This window comes from Centruroides vittatus, unplaced genomic scaffold (assembly GCF_030686945.1).
Source record: "Centruroides vittatus isolate TY-2023 unplaced genomic scaffold, ASM3068694v2 contig_3103, whole genome shotgun sequence".
NCBI lineage: Eukaryota > Metazoa > Arthropoda > Arachnida > Scorpiones > Buthidae > Centruroides > Centruroides vittatus.
Window position 1 is genome coordinate 193,783 of NW_027121999.1, and position 20,091 is coordinate 213,873.

Here is a 20,091-nt window from a genome sequence, read left to right on the forward strand (position 1 = left end):
TATAACAACCTGCATGAAGATTTAGTCTAGGAAATATTAAAACGTTTTACTGATAAACACGTGTATACGAAATGTATTCTAATAAATATAAGAAGAGTCTAAGAAAGGAGAGGAGATATATTATCGATTGGACTTGACTTCAGTTACAAGAACAGCTTGCACTTTTCTTCATAAATGCCTTGGAATACAGATATAAAAGTCGCAGATTTATAACTAAAATAAAAATGTTCTTGTTTTTCTTTTGTTATTTCGTTTTCTTATATTAACACCGTTATATTAAAAAATATACTAGAGTAAATAAATTTTTTAGATTTAATTTAATAAGATTATATGAAATGTATCGAATAACAATAAAAGAGAAAGTATAAAAAAAATACTAAAATGAATAATAAAAAATTCTGAATTTTATATTTACCAGTTTCGATCTTGCTCGTATTTTAATTAATTCCGATTTATTTTTATATTCTTTTTTCCTCGTATGTAAAAATCTGAGAAAGTCTAAAAAAGTTCGTAAAAATAATAATGAGATTATGATTTGAAGAAAAATTATTAATCATCTTCGTAATCAATAAAAAGCAGAATTGATAATAGTTTTTTTTAACATATAAAAATTCTGATTATGCAAACCTCAATCGTGTATAATCGACATTCCACCGTTCGAAAAATTTTTTGAAACACCTTTCTGTGACGTAATCAACTAATACGCATACGTCACCAGCTGAAGTACCCAATAGCAATCAGGTAAATCGTCGACGTCACGACACGTGTCGGTAGCCGAAGGTTGATGTACAAATCCCAATGTTACAGACATCAGACTGCAGCTTGAATCGTCGAAGGATGCTTTAGAGTCTTAAGATTTACTTTAAAATCCTATAATAAATAAAACTCTTAAAGCGAAAGGGTGAGGGGTTGACCTTAATTATCCAACTGGAATCGTACAGTTGTGAGTATGAATATTGAGATAATATTAAAATTTGTATAGTTATCATACCTTTCTTTTATTTGTTCTTTGGATGGTTTCTTCTTTTACTATAATGCATAAAATATAGTAAAGAATGCTATTACTTGTAAATGGAATTCCTTTTCTTATACTAGAGAGAGGTTTACACAGGAGAATTCCTTCTTTCGAAATCTCGCTTCCTCAATCTCGTTGTCTCCTTTTCAGGTTTTCTAAAAACGAAAAACGGAAAAAAAAAATGTAGGTACCAATTGAATTAGATAGAAAATCTTTATAACGCATCATTTTCCCTTATTTCTTTTAAGAATACCCAAAGGAAAAAGTAGAAACGATGGAAAAACTAAATATCATCTTTAGTTGCAAACAATTTTGAAAATTCTATAAAAATTTCACAATGTAATTTTTCAGAAACTACGAGCCTATAGCAAACATGATTTGTGCTAAAGATACGGCATAAGATGCAATTTTAAGAAATGCATCAATCAGTATTTAAATATATTTTTCTCGCCGAATTAATTTAACAATTACATGCTATCAATTTTATTATAAAATTAGTATTTAAATCACAATAAATAAAGGAAAATATCTAATTATTGTTAAAATATTTTTAGGATCTGCTGGAATTTTATTTAATTTAGCACAGGGATAGATTGGCTCGGTATATTTTTGTTGCTTATTATCATTATCGTTATTATTAGTATTAGTATTATTATTACTACGAGTCAGTAAATAACGATGTTATTGTTTTAACAATTTTAAAGATTTATCTTGAATTGCGCCCTAATAATTTTCCATATAATTGGGAAATATTATTTTAAACGCCATAATTTATTTCTAATATCAAAAATTAACATAATTTTCTCGTTAAAAGATAATTAATTTTTATCCTAGCTTCTAATGATTAATTATTTCTGTATTGTTTCTGTAATAGCATAAATAGTACAGAGTTAACTTATGCAAGTTATTAGATCTTCTAACAAAGATAATTCTTCGACACTTAGAAACATGATATTAAAATTACTAATATTATAACATTCAACAACTTATTAATAAAATATTATGTTGTAGCTTTTAATAATGATTATATAATGTAATGTAAAGAAAGCAGATTTACAATCTCGACATAGTTATTGTAATAGCATTTTCGAGTCATGTATCCAACTGAGTTTGAATTTCACAAGGTATCGACGTTACAATTGTTGTATCTCTTAAAACAATTTACATTATTATATAAAGCAACTGTAATCTGATCGAAAATTTATACCATTATCGTTCTAGATTATTCAATTTACTGTCAACGAATTACATAACTTCAATAATGCAAAATTGTTTTAAAATCTATGCTTAATACAGGCATTACGTCGTTATTTTATCAACGGATTATTTAGTTGTACATTCTGTAAATAGAACAATGCCAGAAACAATGGAGAATTTATTGCAAATTTAACATATTCAGCCAATTAATAGTTCATTACTGGCATAACAGAAGCGCTAATGTAACTTAAAATTTAGCATAATTTTTCTATGAATTTTTAGGATAGAGCATGGCAAATTATTATTGCTATAATGTGCTTCCAACAAATCTATGATTATCGCAATTATAACAATTGTTTAATGCATATTAATGATCTCTACTGCGGTCGATAGTACTTGAAAGTAAGAGTAAATGTCAAAAATGTATCCTATACCGTAATATTATTATTAAAGTAATAATATATCGAATATGTAATTGAAAAGTGTATTCGATCCTTTGGGAACTTGACTAATTTTGTAGCACCGTTCCGTATTTTATTTTAGAAATTTATTTGAATAAATTGGAGGATTAAACAGTATTTTTAAAGCACATTCGAAAGTATCTTAACGATATTATTTTAATGTTGTTGATTCCACCATTGAACGTGTTACATTAGTAACATATCATAGTGACTTCACAATGAAGTATGTTTATAAATCCACATTTCGTCTGCGTTAAATGGGAGCGTTTTACACACTCATCGGACATTGCCGTCGTATTTGTAAGAGCACATTAATCATAGAGAATATAGAGATTTTAAACACATTTAATCTGCGTTAAATTAACAATTTTCTTCATTTAATCCACTTTCCTTTTATACGTTATAGTATCCATTTAGAAATGGCGTTTAATTCCGTAAAGAATGGTACTACCTAGGAACTAATGGAACGACATCCGGTAAGACAAGACATTAGTGTCCACCGACTTCCCAGGAGATCAAAAAAGTAGATTTTAAGTTACTCAGTTCAACCTTCCTTTTCATTCCAGGGGGAATAATGTACTTCTACAAATTTCCGCTTCATCCGAGAGGGGGGAGAGGGGGAAATATATATATATATATAACAATATCCCAAGAGGGAAATTAAATATTATTAAATTTAACTGCATCAAAAATTGAATTTTTATATTTATAAGTATAAAGTAAATATTCTACGTAAGTTTTAATGAAACAAATGCCCGGTTACGAGGATAAATTTTGATTTTACTAGGATAGGATAGTCTTTTGTTCCACGTAAACCTTGTTTATAAATAGGACTTATTATACTGTTGTAGTTTCGAATTAACAAAAGCAGATGAACTTAGTCAAAAATAAGTAGTGCTAATTCGAAACAACACCAGTATAATAAGTCCTGTTTAAAAACAAAGTCTACTTGGATAATATATAAACAAAATTGAAACATTTAAGAACATAGAAGCAGAAAGAATTAACGATCGTTTATTTTTTTAATCGGAAGTCATCATGACAACAAAATCTTCATAACTTATTTTGGCATCACCGTCGGTATCAGCTTCTCGTATCATCTCGTTTATTTCTATTTCAGTAAACTTTTCACCCAAACTGGTCATTACGTTACGTAATTTTGCAGCGGTAATAAATCCATCTTTGTCAGTGTCGAATATCTGAAAAGCTTTCTGAATTTCCTCTTCGTTATCGGCATTTTTCGTTCTCTTCGTCATCAGTGTCAAAAATCCCGGAAAATTAAGACTTCCCTCGCCTCCCGGATTCAGTTCTTCCATCGCATCTTGTAGTTCGGATTCGGTCATGCTTTGACCGAGGAAGCGCATCAGTCGACCAAATTCTTTAATGGTCAACACCCCGTCTCCATCGTTGTCAAAACGTGAGAAATTACTTTTATATTCCGCAATTATTCCTTCTTCTTGCTCTTCCGTTAATTTCTCCATTTTTTTATATTCAAGTATTTTTTTATTGTCACGTCATTCTTTTCTAAATAATGATGGATAATTATTTATATTTTAACAATGACTGTAGTAAATCCGAAATTAATTAGGGGATTGTATATTACATACACTGCATAAAAATCATTAAATTAAAATTAATTAGCGAGGATTTTCTTCATATATCCGTTAATTCCTCTGACAAAAAATAATAACATAACTATTGTCGTTCTTGCAGATTGCACAGATCATCTTTTTACTAACAAAGCTTCTTCAATTTTTTTTTTTAAATTCTGTTTTATAATTCATTTAAGATCAGTAAAAGAATTTTAAAAATAATATGCAAGAACCAAGAATATCCAATGTCACTTTGACTAATCAAATGTCAAAAACCATATTTCCATTTGTCATGTTACCATGGCGACCAAAAATAAAGACAAAAAGAAAGATGAGATACGAAGCACGTCACGTGATCGAATCGAAAGATTTTTTATTCTATCCAGCCAAACGGTGCAGCAATATAATATCATTTCGAAGAGTTTACAAAATTTTCTATAATGAATAATAAAATACGAAAAAAAACTGAATTATATATCGATAAAAGTACGTCTTTACATAATGCAAAACACTGCATTAAATTTCCATCAATGCATAATTTCATTCAATAATTGATACAATTAATGCTATTTAGTACGAATAAGAAGTGGAAGGAAAAGGAGAAGAAAGATGTTAAATACACGTATGTTGAATTTATCTCGCGAATCATACTACAAATCAGAAATTACGACGTCTTAGCTAATACAGATAATAACAAGCAAACATTTATCAAACGGGAAAAAAACTGCATACCGCTACCGGAGTGATGCGGAACTCTAATAAGATTAATGCACCAATAGCAGCAGAGTAGAAAGAGGAGGAAAGTGGAATTCAAGACAATCCGCTAATTGCAGTTTATACCAGCGAAGAGAGAAGCTGAAACCACAAATATATGCAGCATACGTATCGATTCAAACACCGAAAGTTGTGGTTTGTGCAATCGTATTCATTATTGCTTGGCATCTCTCGCCGAAAATGGGGAATTAAAGCTGGTTTACGTTGAACTCTATTAATTTTGCTAAACAGTAATGGCACCGAATATCAGAATTGATAAGTCGCCTGATTTTAACGTCCAGGGAATTTCCATGCGGAATAATAATTATTAGACATATCTGGCAAACTACTAAAGCAAATTTTGATTTTTGAGAGTTATTGAAATTGTAAAATTCGATATATTTATATATTTTTCCCTCCTGAAATTCCTAGCTCTTTACTTCGAAAAATGACAGAAGAATAAAAAACTAAGATCGGTTTCAATTTGAAATTGATGATGACAAATTTATTTTCGGTTACTGAAATACATTACGGGTATATATGTGTAATATCTTTTTAATTTCAGTGAAAATGAAAAAGAAGCAGATGGTCTAGTGAAAGTAATGAAGTAACCGGCAGATTGAACATATAATATAACCAACGAGAGATATTGGATTTGAGATAGAAAAGGAAAAAAATATTAGTAGAGATTACTGCTATCTTTATGAGAAGTGGTATAGGTATTTCAGAATAATTAGAGTTTCATGAAACTTATTGCCTCTTCAAATTGATAACTAAATTTATTTGAATTGGTTTCATTCCATACTAAATTTATATATGTGTGTGTGCCTAGTGTTTCCCAGATTGCATTAGGAGCCGCACTTTCTATCTGTACTGGCAGAATTTCACGATAAAACCATACATTTAAAAATGTTTAAAAACCGTTTATACTTTATTTATATTTAAATTAATAATATATAAATAGATAATGCGATTTGATAAAGTTGGGAGAAAAAATTGTATATTTTGTAAAGAAAGCTTTCAAAAATCCTACTATTGTTTAACACAGGGTTAGAAGTCGATGAAAGTTTGAGAAGGGTCAAGAAAACTTTGAAAATCTATAAAATGTGTTTTAAAATATTAAAAGTGTTACGTGCCTTTTAAAAATTATATATGAGGGCCAGTCGCGTGGGAGGGTCGATGCTAAAAAAGTTTTTTAAAAGGGGTCGATACATAAAAAATGATTGGAACCCCTGGTTTAACGAGATTGCATGCCGCTCCTGGTTTATTATTAAATGTTTCTCGTTACTGAAACAGCTCGACAAAATTGTCATTATTATTGATTAACACCCGATTTAGAATATTAATTTTTTAGTGTTTAAGATACATGTCTAGAGGTTGTATAGCATGTAACATAAAATCAATTTTTCCAATATTTAATGATTACAAAATGATTTATTATATTAATAATTAATTTTATTGTATTCGGAACTACGATGCAATTAGTAATTAGACTTACTTACAAGCTTTAAAAACACTTTAATTTAAAATATAGTCAGTCGGTTTGATTAAAAAACAAAATAAAAGCTTAATGATTCATTTAAACGTTTTGTTTTTTTCGCAAGTAAAAAATTTTAGATCTCACCTGGGAATACAGCAATTAAACTCATCCACTCAATTTTAATCTACTGCACGTTAAATTCTCCATTTTGGAGCTAGAAAAAATTTTATAATTTAGAACGAAATCAAACAACAGTTTAGAAACTTAAAAATATAGAAACCTCGGAAGCTACAGCGATAATTGATCGAATGCTTCCCTTGTCACTAAAATACACTACTTTATATAATCATCCCTTTGATTTATTTATTGTAAATTCATTGTTCTAATGTTAGGGAAAAAGTGTTTGGAATAAAATCAATATTAGCGAGTAATCTTAATGATTTTGAAATATCGAGTCGAAACTAAGCCCATAAAAAATTTCAGTAATTAATCTATAGTAATATTAAGGGGTTTTAGACAAATAGATTGATTTATTATTAGAGTAAACCTATAAATAAAATAATAAATTTAATTATTTTGTCTATTTATGTGTAAATCTAGTATATATTGTATTCAGTTTAATTTATACATTAGTCAATTAAGTATATTTAAATAAATTTTAATATATAAATTTCGAATAAATTTTATATTAAAAATTATAAACAAATTCATAAATAAATATTTGTGATTGAAAAAAGAACAATAATTATTTACGTGTGTAAAAAAGTGTGTAAATTTTTCGGAAAAGTTGAAAGAGCTTCATTATTCTCTTTAGTTTGGAAAATTATATTAAAATTTCTCCTAACCTGTCATCAAGTTCAATAGAAAATCTTCGTTAATTACGTTAAGTTAATTCGAATTATCACAACCGATTCCTTGTCTAATTTATATTAAAGTTAGAATAGTTCATATTACGTCTACAAGCCGCAATAACATAATTTATTTTGTTGACTTCGCATAAATTAACGAGTTGAAACTCGTTAGTGAGTATTCAGACGAAAACAAGGCATAAATAACATTAAACGAATACAATAAAAATATATGAAACCTTCAGCCTACATTCAATGTGACCTGTGGGGCTTTTTAGTAAAACAAGTCATCCAATGTCATTACACTAACGTCTCAATAGAGACGTTGGACACATAATAAATCTTTAAACAAAATCTACAATGTTTTATCGAAAAGTTTAATCATCAGAATTTAATTCTATATTACGCATTCCTTTCATAATGTCGTTAATCTCATCTCATTGCAGAGGAAAGTAACGAGAACCGAAAATCCCACATTCGAGACATCAACTCATTTTCCAACATGTAAGTCTCCATAGCAACGCAATTAAACACACCTGGATAGTCTTTTAATTACGTACATGTCGTCACAACCTCAACTCCGATTCTCATCCATCATAAAAGTTCGCTTTTATGTAATCGTCTCCTACTTGAAGATAATTTTATGTAAAAACAAGTAGCGAGTTGGAGATGTTTGTTTTCTTTTATTATTTCCCCGTGTAGATGCTGCCTTTTAGTCTAACTTAGTTAATAGAAATTTTAATTGCGTTTCATATAACAGAAATGTTAATCAGGGGGAATGCTTTTTATATAAATTAATGAATTAACATTCGGTGATGAAGTAACTTCTAAGTAGAATTAAAAGAATAAAAGCAGAGATAGCTGCCTAAATTCAATTCGAATATCGAATATATTTAATTACGAATTGTATAAATGACGAGGAAATGATTGAGCAAATTAAAAGTAAAAATGATAATGTAATTAATCAGAAATAAAAATAAAAATATCTATTTATAGAAATTAAGTTAAAAATTTATAAGATTTCCTAGTTGGTCAACAGATGTGACACGAATTATTTTGTAAATATTCTGTTATTTTGTATTATTAGCAATAGTTAATTATATATAGTGAACCCTTCTTGTATTTTTTATAATTTTAAATATATAATTTGTGACATTTTAAAGATACTGAAGATCAGATACAAATAAAAATTTGACTCCGCTTATATTAATTGTGTACATATCGTTGTGAGATTGTGTGAAGACATCAAATTTTTATTTATAAATGGTCTTCTATTTCTGATAATATATATTATATATATAATATATATACAGGTAAAACCTTTCTAAAACGGAAACTTGCCAAACTGGAAAAAATATTCGGTACCGTGGAATCCGGCTTTCACAGGTTTTACTGTATACATGTTATTTTATATGAACAGTATATAGTAAACCCATTAATGAAATTGTATCACATGGTATATTGTTCTAGTTCGTCCATCATTACCATGTAAACCATTACGAAATCACATATAAATATATTACCCAATTACTTAGTTCAACACCTCATCTGATATAAACGTGAATCAGAGAAAAATCTAAAAGAAACACATAACACACATACGCAATGCTATCTAAGAAAATCTCCAGGCCAATATATAACACCTATCAAGTTTCCTTATAGCTGTAGACAACTTTAGCTTCCCATTTTTTTTCTTTTTACTTTTTTTTCCCTCTACCAGGTAAGATCTGAAAATTGATTTGTCGTCTGAAACACGTTATTAACAGACAAATCGATTGAGGTAATACATCGCCATTTGCTATGGCGCATGCGCTTATCTATTATATATACGTAACTTCGAAATCTCGCCAGTTGTAAAATCTCGCGTTGTCGTGCGAGATTTCGAATTTCGGAAGCAGACGATAAAAATCCGAACTGGGATTTTTACCAAGTTTTTCACAAATACCTGAGAAATTCGATGAGATTTATTTTACAAATCAATCTTACCACCATCTGTCAGGCAATTTCGACCACACCCTACTTATTATCGATTAAGTTTCGATCAAATTTCCTTTTTTTTCCCCTCTTCCAGACGAGATATTGTATCCAATACTCGAACTCAGATTAAACTCCGGAAATGAACAGTAGAGGTCGCGTCTCGAATTTATTAATTACACTTATTTTATTTTTGTTAATTTTCAACTAAATTTTAACTAAATTAATAAATATAATTGATATGGTTAATAACCTATATTTTATAGAAAGTATTAAGAAATGGAAAAAGTCAAAGAATGTTATTTTTAATTTAATGTGAATGGTATCGCTGGTATTGAAATCTAAATCGTTCTTATAACGGAAATATGTATATAATTTCATTTATCGAGTAATTATTAGTTACTTAATGTAAAGTAAGAATTAGAAATTTTATACTGCGCATGTAATATTCACCGAGAATTTTCCTTTATGTAAAAAAATATAAACTTTCCGTTATTATCGGAAATGACGATATAATGATGGAGTTTCTACAATTTATTTTTAGAAACGTTTATTTAAGTAAGTGGAAAATATTTCGATAATAATTTCGTTTATTAAGATATTATTATCAAACTATAAAAAGCTTTGAAATAAAAAGAAAAAAGAAAAAAATGTAAATGTAGAAAACAAATTTAAGTTTTCAACGAAAGAGGGCGCTTTATAAGGTTTAATATATATATTTTTTTAAATTTAAAATTAGTATTTTGAATTTTATGTAAATTTTCTTAAAATTTAATATTATTTAATATAAAAAATACTTCTCAGATTATAATAAGTAAGGTTTAAAGCGTATAATTTTATTTTATTTTTATAAACAGTGTTTTCGGTAAACATTCTAATTGACCTTAACCAGGAATCCATCTCAATTTACTTCAAGATTTATTTTTTATTTTTTTATTTTTTCTTAGCGGAAGCCATGCGTAATTTCTTATCTTTTGATTTAAAATGCAGTTTTAACTCGATTTGCCAATTAACTTTGCTTTTTAATTAGTCTTTAATTAAAAGATTCTTCTCTATTTTTCTTGACTTGACTAGAGATAAAAATAATAGGGCAAAATATTCGTAAACATTCTTCCATATTGAAAAAGTTAAAGAATTCTAAGAAATAATTAAATCATAGGCGTGAAGTTTATTGTGGCATAACATTTTCGGATTAATTTTTTTATATATTTTTACTATAACATCTTTCTTGCCCTTCCTAGTTCTATGGCGGCTTACACGAGTAATCTTGTGAAGTCAAATTAAAAAATAAGCTTTGCTTTCATTAATACAGTAACATAAAAATAATAACGACATTCGCTTTACTTTTCGTAGAAATTAATATTAATATTAGGAAACACTAAGTCAATAATAAAAACTTACTTCACAAGGTGACTGCAGCACCTTTGTAACATCTTTGTTATATTATTTAAATTATATTCTGCTCGTGAAATTTAATTTATTATTTTTTTTTCGTTTCTTTTTATTATAATTTAATTTTTACAAAAATAAAAAAATACGGCGGAATACACTTTTGGAAGATGAAAGAAGCATAAAATTTGATCGAAATGGTCTTGTAATGATAAACTGTAAGAAATAATATAATGCCGCTCTTCTTTGATCTTATATATGCCATAAAAAATTAACGAGTAAATGGATTTTCATTAATTGACGGAAAAAAATGCTTTTCGATTATCTTGGGACTCCGAAAATTACCACTTTTACCTTTCACTTTTTTTTTATCTTCTTCTGTTAAATCGATCGCTATTTCTCTCCATTTAAATTCTTCTTTACTTAAATTAATATATATAATTATTTATTTATTTTTATATATATATATTTATTTATTTACATTTTTGAAGATATATTTAAGCAAATAACATTATATTTTTATTAAATACTAGCTTAAAATATTTTTTGCCTTTATTTTTCGGTTAAACACGGCGAATCCAAAAAATGGTTCGCTGGAGCATTGCTCTGAAAACCTTGTTCTTGCAGTAACAAGTAAAGAATTGCCCAAGTCAGGCATGTTTTTTCTTTATTTTTTTACTTCAAGTAAGCAAGAATTATTCACCCAAACAATTCCAAAATCTTTGCTGTTACTGCCATTAAAAAAAAAGAAGAAGAAGAAAGTAAGCTTTTGCTATTATGGTAACAAAGCAACATTTGAGATTTTAATTATTTCCTCGAATTCTTTAACTTTCTTAATATATAAGAATATTTTCGAAGATTTTATTCTATTATTTTTATTACTCGCTCGTAAGATGAAAAATACAGTAAAATCTTTTAATTAAATTGCATTAACTTTTACAGTTGTAATTTATTAAATTAATAGTAACAAAAATATCATTTCGACAACTCGGATTTAACGTATTTACCGTCGACGAAATTTTTATTTGTTTATGTAAATTAAATGCTAAATCTGCGCATAAATATTTAAAATATTGTTGGTTTTTTGCTTTGTTTTACGATGTTAACAGCTTATTTAATTTGAACAACGTGAAGTTAAAGTAATAAAATATTTTTTTTTTAAAGTGAAAATTTTAGTAAATATTTATTTTTATTATCATAAAATACTAGCATAGTTTTATAGAATCCGAAATTAAAATCTATTTTTAGTACTATGAAATTTCTGAAAGAAGGGCCTGATGATCCCGTTGCTTGCAAAATCGTCATTGCTAAAATTCTAATTATTTTTCAGTGTGTGTTTTATTTGTTTTAGAATTTAAATTAAAGGTGAATTAATAAAATAGTAAATAAAAATTTATGCTGAAGGTGAATTACGCCGTGTACCCCAATACCTGAGTGGATAAAACCACTAAACACTGTAATACTAAGTTTGGGGTTCGTTCCTGATCAACAATGTGCCACCTGACGCTTTCGGGTTTTGTTTTACGTGTCTAACAGCTAAATATGGGCTACTTTTCTCATAGAAACCCTTAATTTTGAAGGGTTTTTATCATATCATAAAACGAGGCTTCGAAAAATTTCCTTAAAATCTGGAAAGCCTTTGATAGAAAGCATAACTTTGAAGGGTTATCATTACGTCACAAAATGAGGCTTTCAAAATATCCTGGAAGCCTTTGTGTGGGGAAACTAGCCTGTATTTAAGTTAGGTGGTTCCTATGAGGAAACCTCTCCCATGGAAGATTGTCCTTTCGCGTGTTGTATTGTTGTAACCTCAAATAACCAACTCCCATGTGACTTTGTGGTTCTTGTGGTGTGCGATGAGAAAGAATTATGAATACACTTTTTGTATTTAAGAGTGTTTCTCCTCTTGTGTTTGCAAATTTTAATTTGTGATAATTAAATGGCTCAATTTACAATGTAAAAATAATGTTTACTACAATAAATTCTTCGTATTTATATAATTACTAGCTACTAGAATTAGATCGATATTAAGCTTTACTAACTAGCGTTAACTTCAATATATAGAGGTGGGAAGTCTCCCTTAACTGTAAGAAAACAGACATGTAACCTGATCTTCAGAAAAGGACATAAAATAATTTACTAGATGCTTTAAATTGGATGAAACTGTTTATCCTAGCAAAATTGACTTTAGGAATTTGTTTACATATCACACATCAAGCTAGGAAATTAGGCGTAAACGTTCCTAATTGCATTTTTGTTATAGCAGTCATTATCTAGTGCCATTTTCCAGCTGCAAAGATGTTTTTATAATGATAGCGCAAAAATCGATTACTACTTAGAAAACTAGTCGATTTGCAACTTGGATAAGTACTTTATTAAGAAATTTTTATATAAAACACATATAAATTATTATTTTGTTTTACAGTTTATCGATATATCTAACTATCTAACTATATATACTTGTTAATTAGAATTAATTTGAGCCTGGATATTACGCTGATAAATTACGAATAATTTTGTTTAAACGCTATAAAATTAAAGAATATTGAGTTTTGAATAAACTTTTGCATTCGGGCTTTGTTACTTAATTAGATTTATAAATGGTAAATTATTAAAATATTCGTAGTAAATAATTATAATGAGTGAAATGTTGTGAAAACTTTAATAAAATGTGGATAATATGGAAAATAATAAACAAACCGCGACTTAAGGCCTGGGTCTATGGGTTATGACCTCGCAGTTTTACATAAAATAATTTAAGACTGGACATAGACTCGTTGTGGTCCTAAGCTATAATAATTAATAGGCCCTTTTCCTATTAGATGGGGGGAGGGCCTAACATAGAAAAAACATATCATGATTTTAAATATTTTTATAAATTTTACTATTTCGTTATAAAATTTACTTCATTTCTTTTAAAATGTATATTGAGGTTCGTATGAGGAATTGAACCTTGCTATTGCAACCTGTTATTACACTTTTTCTACTTGTTACATTGATTTATTCTGCAAGTATGTAAAAAAATATAAAAAAACACATCATATTACACGTCTCTCTTCATCGATTTCCTATTGAAAAAATAAATCTGTATAAAGTTTATATTCGAAGCATGTTAAAAATATTAAAATGTTACTTGTTGGTTATCCATCAAAATCACGAATATATTTATCCCTTATATATGAAATTATATATAATTTCTTTGTCTTACGTACGGTGCGAGTTCTTGCTAATTCTTTGATGTATTCCATTAACACAAGGGATTTTATTTCTTATATATATATATTATGAAGAATCTCTTTAATTATTCAAGGAAGAATGTCTTTTTTAAGACATTTTTACATTAGCAGAAAGTTTTTCTCTTCTGTTTTTAGCAGAAGACAAAAACATTTCAAAATTTAATATGAAAGCTTCATTTATTATAAGGACATGAAAGGCTCCTTTTAGAACGAAAGAGCCCCGTAAGTCTTTTAACAAGATCACTAAAGACAGACGTTCAGATGGTGCAGAGGGCGCTGCAAGAAACAGATGGCGCAAGTTTTTTAGCAGCGCCACCAACTTATAGCTTCCATTACGTTAGAATATAATACAAATTTATAAGCATTCTGTAGACAGAATTAATATAATTTTATTTTATTTTTTCGTATAAATAAAAATAATTTTATTTTTATTTCTTCGTAAATATCAAAAGTTAGCAGTAGAGTAAAATAGCAGGGAAAAAAAAAGTATTAATTATTTCGTACGAAAAAGTTTAAAAAAAACACTTCTTTCTCTAAATAAATAAAACAGCAATTATGATCTAAATTAACGTTTAATCAGTGTAGAAAAATCTCTTTTTTTAACTTTTAATCTAATTATCATGAATTCTGTAGTATAATAATGTCGCTTACTATCTTCTTCAATGACAAGACCTCCGAAGTATCTATTGGCAAGTTGTTGAATTAATTAAACGTGTTATCGATTTAAGCTTAACATTAATCGAATCCGAATGCAACCCTTTTCTCCTTATGCTATTGATCATAAAGAAATGTCTTACCTGTCGTTTAAGAAAAACTAAAGTCAGTCAACTGCTGGAAAGTAAATGCTGTCGACAAGCGGAACAGCAAATGATTGATCGACAGGAAGTTGAAATCGGTACTGGTCGATTTTCTTTCGTAGAAAAAGCAAATCCTTTATTTTCTCCATCTAAACTAAAATTTACATCTACGGAGAGTGACATAATTTGCTTTGCTTGCCACTCAGTTTCCGGGTTAAAATGGTGCTCATCCATTTTCAAGTTTAGTATTGATGTACACTCGTTCTATATAAAGTTTATTCTACTACCTTAACTATCTAATTTAGTAATAAATAATTTTTGCATAAAGCTGCTTATTTTCAAAAGAATATTAAAGATTTTAACAGAAACGGCTCTAAGATAAAAAAGTGATTTCGGTTCATTTCAGCTTCTAAGATAATCCCATGTCTAAGAGGTTGCTGGCTAAATCTGGGAGACTTTTCTGACTCTTCCTCTGTTAATTGTATTTATACAAATGGATAAACTACCTCATTGTTCAAAATTGGAACGTGATCAAAAGTTCGAGGGGTCGAAATCTCATCAGATTAAAATTTGGTATGCTATAAAATTAATGGTTATTGAGTGGCGTAAACTTTCGTCTGTTTGTTATAATGACCATATCGCAATGTTATGAAAACTTAATGTTATTGGGCTGCAATTTTCAAACTATCGATTGGGCTATAGATTTACACTGTAGTCCGTCCGTCTGTCCGTCCGTTGTTCGTTAATCTCGAGAACGGTGTATATTAAAATCGAGACCAGATATGGAAAGCTTATTTCTAAATTAAAATGTGATAAAAATTTGCAGCCGGTCATTGTGACATCACAACAAGCAATTGTTCGTTTTATTTTAAATTTGTTAGGATTCATAACAGTTTATAACACTTTTAAATTACAAACACATTGTTTTAATTATAGTGACAAATCGTTTGATATTCTTCTTTTCAATTTATTGAGTACACGTCAAAAATGGCGGATGATGAAAGAAATAAAACTTGTCATGTTTATGCTGGGCCATAGTACATAAGAAATTTATTTTGTGGAATATAAGTTAATCAATTATTCGTTAATATTTTAAGGATTCTTCTAAGAAAAATTAGAATCCCGGGCGTGGTTGAGGTAGAAACGTTTCACCAATAAAAGTGGTTGCGTACAGTTATAGCTACATTGGGTTCAGGCAAATTTAAATTAGGGGGCTACGTGTACAGTGTTGACTTCCGACATTTTTCTTAGGGAGAATTGTTTTGGAAATATTTTCTAATAAAAGATTGCTTTGGGGCCCCTTGTTGGTGGGGGCTCTGGGCAATTGTCCTTTTTGCTCATAGGATAACGCGCCGCTGACGTAGAGCTATAGATGTACAGACATAGAATTGATTATTAGATAATATATAATATATAATCAATTATTGTAGGGTAAACTTTATTTATTATTCACAAAGAACAGAATACAGTTAAATATGTCTTACGTTCTTTTCCTCTTCAGCTTGTCTTTCATAGAAATAACCCTGTCTTCTTCGGTTATGATGGCCTGTTAAATTTAAAGAACGCAAGCAAAGTAAAGAGTTTATGGAACAATACACGTATATTTATTTTTATACAGAATAAACAAATAAGCTAATGTTCTATGCTCTGTTAAAACAGGCGCTACATTAGTTTAATCTAGAAATAACAAGAGAAGAAGAAATATGGTTTTAATCCTATTTCTTTTATGTCATATATTTTTCTTATAATCCATCTCAGTCAATTTTCTTATCTCTTTATCCTTTGTTCATTTTGTTATCGTTGTTCACGTATTCCCACAAACCATATCTTATTTCCTATACTCCAGTTTTCCATAAGATATTCCGTCCTTCTATCAATTTCTATGCTAATAGAATATTTTGAATGTTAAGAAGCCATATGCCTTTCGGTTGTAAGTCGACTTGGTAACAGAATAACACTATAGTTAATATGTAAATGCGAAGAGGACAAGTTTTACTTAGTCGATTATTTAAATTTTATGATATTTTTCTCCGTATGGGAGTAAGCATCTTTCTTTATCTTTCAGGTTTTAAACCAGAGAAATGTCAGATGACAACGAATATCACATCCGTTTGGTGACACTTGGAGGCGGCGGCGTGGGAAAAACTTCGATCGTCAAGCGCTTTCTATATAACACCTATTGTGAACGTCATAAACCGACGGTAGAAGATTTCCACAATCGAAAATTCGAATTTTCTGGAATCACTCTCAAAGTGGACTTTGTAGATACCGCAGGGGATCTACAATTCCCTGCTATGAGGCGGTTATCCATAGCCAATGCTCAAGCTGTATTACTGGTATACTCAATCGAAGATCCTTCCTCTTTTGTCATGATGAAGCAATGTTTCGAAGAAGTAAGAGAACAGAAGCCGGATTACCAAGAAATTCCGATCATGGTGGTTGGAAATAAGTTAGATTTGGAAGAAAAAAGGAGAATTAAAAAAGAGGACGTGGCCGAATGGATGTTTTGCGAACTCCCGCGCATTCGAGCAAAGTTGATGGAATGTTCGGCAAAAGATAATGTCAACATTCGGGAGATATTCAAGTCGTTCCTTCAACTTTCTAAAATCCCGTTATCCGCGGATTCGACTAGTCTGAGAAGGAGATCGAGCGCCCACGTTACTGTAGGGAGGCAAGCAAGATTCAATGCTAGTTTGAGCCCACAGAGAGAGCAAGCTGCTTCAGAGGAGCCCACTGTTTCGTCACCAAAGATCAAACCGAGAAGCAGAAGCTTGATAAGAAGAACAAGCAGGAAGATAGCAAAATTAAAAGAAGGTGTAGGGGGATCGAGTCACGGAAGTTCGACCGAAGAAGATTGTTCGATCTCGTGATAATCTTTGTTTAAACAACGATTTAAAAAATTGCCTGTTATGTTAATTTCTTCATAAATGTCCTCGTGGTGACCGTTTCAACGCCTGGTAGAGCAGCAAAACACCCGTTTAAGGTTACAAAAAAAAATCGAAATTGACGATTCAATTTCGGTTTTGCACAATTTATTATTATTATTATTTTATTATTATTATTTTATCATTATTTTAAATTATTATCGCTTTTCCTGCAATAGAAGCTAAATCCTGTATAAATCAGCGAAATTCAAACCGTTAAGTGGAAGTATTTCAGTAGTAATTGACCGAATTTCGATATTTTTGGGACCAATCCAATACCCCCAAAAACACAGCTAAAAATATAAGGGGACCATAGATTATAAGCCTTATATCCGGAAACATATCAGGCTGAACGAAAAAATAAAGAAATATGTAACTTCTTCAAAATTCGAGATGAGGACCAATACTCTCTCTTTCTCTCTACCTGGCGATAGAAGACGGTGCACATTTGCGTTGTGACGTGTAAAATTGCCTTGTAACTTCTATCGATTTATTCAATGAGAAAATAAATAATTGTTTCGATGTCTGCCGGTCTTACAACTATTTTTAATTATTAACTTTTCATCTAATTTACCTTCGTATTAACTATGAAGTACTTTTTTTTTACGTTTTTTTTTAACCTTTATTCTTTGTCACTTCTAACACCTGAGTGTTTTATCCAGCAAGAAAAACGTCTAGTATATACATAAAAAACACTATTTAAACTTAAAACGTATGATCTTATATATATATATATATATATATATAAAGAATATATTTGAAAAATTAATAAGTCAGGGAGTGCCACTTAATTTTTTTGTTTCTGTTTTGCATACCTGGAAGACAAATCGATCAAGAAGTTGTTTAATATAAAACCTTGAAAGATATCCATTTTCTTAAGTATCGATTCATACTTTTCTATTGCTCGAGTGCTGATATATTTCTATATTCTCGTATATATATCTGATTTCAAGTGAAAAACAAACAAATATAGAAATCAAAGTGAAAAATAAAACCTTTCAAGAAGACATGGAAGAAGATTCAATAACTCTAAACAATATTGCCCTACATAGTCTTTCAGTACATATACTAGGAGGATACTTAGTACAAGGTGATAAATCAAATTGTATGTTAGTTTAATCTCATAAAAGCGAAAGAGTAATTAATAATTCCATCTTGTCATTGCATATTGAATGCGTTTAATCTGTTTCTTTCAACCGATTAATGTGTTTCAATCAAAGTTGATGTTCACTGGAGGATGTATAACTGAAATGAATACATAGATTTAATGCCTGCCTTGCTAATGATGTAATAAACATCGGTACAAGTCTCTAAACTTATAAATATTTATTTATTAATCATTCCCTACAATTACATCAAACTTCGTTGTAAACTACTTTAAAATGTTCAACGAGAGATGATTTATATGGGAGAAAATAAACAATATTTATAAATACTTTTAAAAGAGAGAGGTTGTAAATAAATAACTGAATGAAGAATATTTAAAATAATACCGAAAGTTTTAAAGGCATTTTCTTTCTCTATTATTTAACTGTTTCCACTTTGTAGGCAGTAAGAGAGCCTCATTCCAGATCAATTATGAATTCGACAAGATTGACCAGGTGGTGACATATAGGGCCTAACGTATCAGGAATAAGAGGCCCGTGAAAGAGTTGTTGGAGAGTTGCTCATCCAAATGCAATTCCGGGTGTCTAGAGAATTTCTAGTCGGATTTCTGGATGGTTAAAACGGTTAAGACCTTCGACGTACCGCTCTGGAGAGTCCGGGATCGAATCCGGGAGTGAAAAAATCTTTAATAAACGTTTTGTAGACTGTCTGTTAGGAAACACGAGGCCCCATACCTCACCACCTGATCGTTCATTGTGGAACGTATCCGTGATGTGTTTGAAGAAATGGCCCTCTTAATGACACCGAAAAAAATGGAAATAAATAAAAAAATCATGAAAAAATTTAATCATAAAAACTTTTTCATTATAAGAAAAACAGATAAAATTTAAAATAAGTTTACTTTTTTGCCTAAAACACTGCTAAATATATTAATTATAAGCCTGATTTGCGAACAAGACGTTAAAATTCAAAATATTTTATTATTAAGAATTAATTATCAAGTTATTAGCCGTTAGTTTAATATGTTGGGGATTGAAATTCGTAGTTTATTTATATTAAAAGGCGAGATAATTTTACAGTCGGCTTTACCAAATTCAATTACAAGACAAAATTTTGCATAATTTACTTCGCGGCTTTACTACTGTTTTATTATCTCTTCAGTAGAATTGAGTGTACAAATTTCTTAAAGTTTAAAATCTTGACGACGTAAATAAAGGTTGTAACATTTAATTTTAAAGAAAATGTTAGATAATTTGCTTGAAAACTTTTGTAAATACTCTTCGTTCCTTTCAAACGTTATAAACAGTCCAGAAAAAGT

At 29.3% G+C, this 20,091-nt stretch overlaps 1 protein-coding gene and 1 long non-coding RNA gene across 3 annotated transcripts; one reads left to right on the forward strand and one right to left on the reverse strand.

The window, feature by feature from the left end:
- Positions 1-413: 413 nt before the first annotated feature.
- LOC136973172 (uncharacterized) lies at positions 414-9,460 on the reverse strand. 2 transcript variants are annotated; one of them, XR_010880456.1, is made up of 5 exons: positions 9,333-9,460; positions 6,643-6,712; positions 992-1,170; positions 628-870; positions 414-498 (listed from the first exon to the last, which is right to left on the reverse strand). It is a non-coding gene; the product is annotated as an uncharacterized lncRNA (long non-coding RNA). The 2 variants fall into 2 exon arrangements; XR_010880455.1 differs by lacking the exon at positions 6,643-6,712.
- LOC136973171 (ras-related protein Rap-1b-like) lies at positions 815-17,757 on the forward strand. The gene is made up of 2 exons (XM_067267869.1): positions 815-943; positions 16,808-17,757. The coding sequence occupies exon 2, from the start codon at positions 16,824-16,826 to the stop codon at positions 17,610-17,612; it is 789 nt and encodes a 262-aa protein (XP_067123970.1). The 5' UTR covers positions 815-943; positions 16,808-16,823; the 3' UTR covers positions 17,613-17,757.
- The last annotated feature ends 2,334 nt before the right edge of the window (positions 17,758-20,091 follow it).